Raw genomic sequence first — 1,598 nt, forward strand, 5'->3', positions numbered from 1 at the left:
ATTGACTGTTCATTTTTATAAAGGCATAGGGACAATCAATGAGAAACTTGGAATCATATAAAAGGAATATTTTTATTACAAACACTTGACGACAAACGAGTCTTAAATAACATTAAGGAAAGCCTTTGGAATATATATTTTTAAGAAAATATCACTTGGCACTTACATCTAAGGTATGACATATGTGAAAATGTGAACAAACTGAAACAAGTACGTCTTTTATAAAGTAAATGAAAAATAGTCTTTAATGAAACATTGACATGAAGACGATGACGAAATACTGCAAGAGAAATGGACAATTTGTTTACTAGAACCCAATAGTTTCTTCTTAAGCAGCTTTAACTGTCTTCTCTTGTCCCCTCTGTTGAGCAGTATTCTTTTGCGGTGTTTCCTTCTGTTTCTCTGCTGGTGCAGAGGCTGTTTCTTGCCTCAGAGCTGGCTGTCCTGTATTCTCGATTTGGATGATTCTCTCGTTCTTCGACTGTGGTTCAGGTTCCTTTCGGGGCGCAGTGATGGTCAATACACCATCCGATGACAAACTCGATTTCAACTGATCGATGTCGCACTGGTCTGGTACCAAGTATTTTCGCACGAACTGCCTCGAGATCCATCCATGTTCGTCCTGTTTTTCCTCGTGTTTCCCTTCGACGATCACATTCTTTCCTACAACTTTGACAGAAACTTCCTCCGGAGCGAACTGTTGGACATCTAAGGTGACTTGAAATTTGTTCTTGTCGGCTTGGACAGTGGATATTCCGCCTCTGGATGCACGTTCCAAGGCTCTCTCGTAGGGCTGGTATCTCTGAGTCCCACGGCGACGTGGTTTTATTACCACAATTTCGTTATCCGGAAACGGTAAAGCTGTTGGCAAATCCTCGGGACTCAACGATAGCCCGAAGTGCTGATCAAATAGTCGATGTGGTCTGTCCAAACCCTCCCACCAGCTAGAGAACAACATCGGTAACAGAGACATTGTCGTTTTTCTTGAAGCTTCAACGTCCAGTAAGAATCAATAAAATTCGACAATTTGCTTTTTGATCTCTCTTCACTTAAAACTTGCAACACACTCTTCGCTACTTAATTCGTTGGATGATAATAAATAATAACAATAGTGTGGTTTATACAAAAGTCTGAGCGCAATTGAATTGAACTCGTATCTCGCACTTTGTCGAGAGCGTCTTTACAAATTCTACCGGTTAGTAACAGCAACTGCGCGGCCTGCGCGCGAATTTATATTTGTTACCCCTTGGAAACATGGCGGGGGTAAACGTAAACGTCGAGTAATATGTGGAATCTTCCAGAAATTGAATTTTCCAGATGAAAAGTAATAAGTGTATGAAATAGTTAAAAATAGTTTCATTGAAAAGAATGTATCACTTAATAAACTGTAATTCACGTATCAAAATGTCATATCTCTGGTCTCGCCGGTTGAAACCGGTTGAAAACGGTTGAAAACATGCGAACATTCCACTGCGTATTGATTTCATTTTCATAGTATTCAAAATCTTCGGTTTTGATTAAATTGTTTAGAACAATGGGTAATAAGAATAGTTTTTAAAATGCGTTTCATTCTAATATAACATTTTCTAGCATTTTAA

General features: G+C 38.9%; 1 protein-coding gene across 1 annotated transcript; it reads right to left on the reverse strand.

The window, feature by feature from the left end:
* Positions 1-53: 53 nt before the first annotated feature.
* On the reverse strand, positions 54-1,217 carry LOC108627167 (protein lethal(2)essential for life-like). The gene has a single exon (XM_018028261.2). The coding sequence runs from the start codon at positions 971-973 to the stop codon at positions 329-331; it is 645 nt and encodes a 214-aa protein (XP_017883750.1). The 5' UTR covers positions 974-1,217; the 3' UTR covers positions 54-328.
* Positions 1,218-1,598: the final 381 nt, after the last annotated feature.

Source organism: Ceratina calcarata, unplaced genomic scaffold (assembly GCF_001652005.2).
Source record: "Ceratina calcarata isolate Rehan_Ccalc_2016 unplaced genomic scaffold, ASM165200v1 scaffold4423, whole genome shotgun sequence".
Classification (NCBI taxonomy): Eukaryota; Metazoa; Arthropoda; class Insecta; order Hymenoptera; family Apidae; genus Ceratina; species Ceratina calcarata.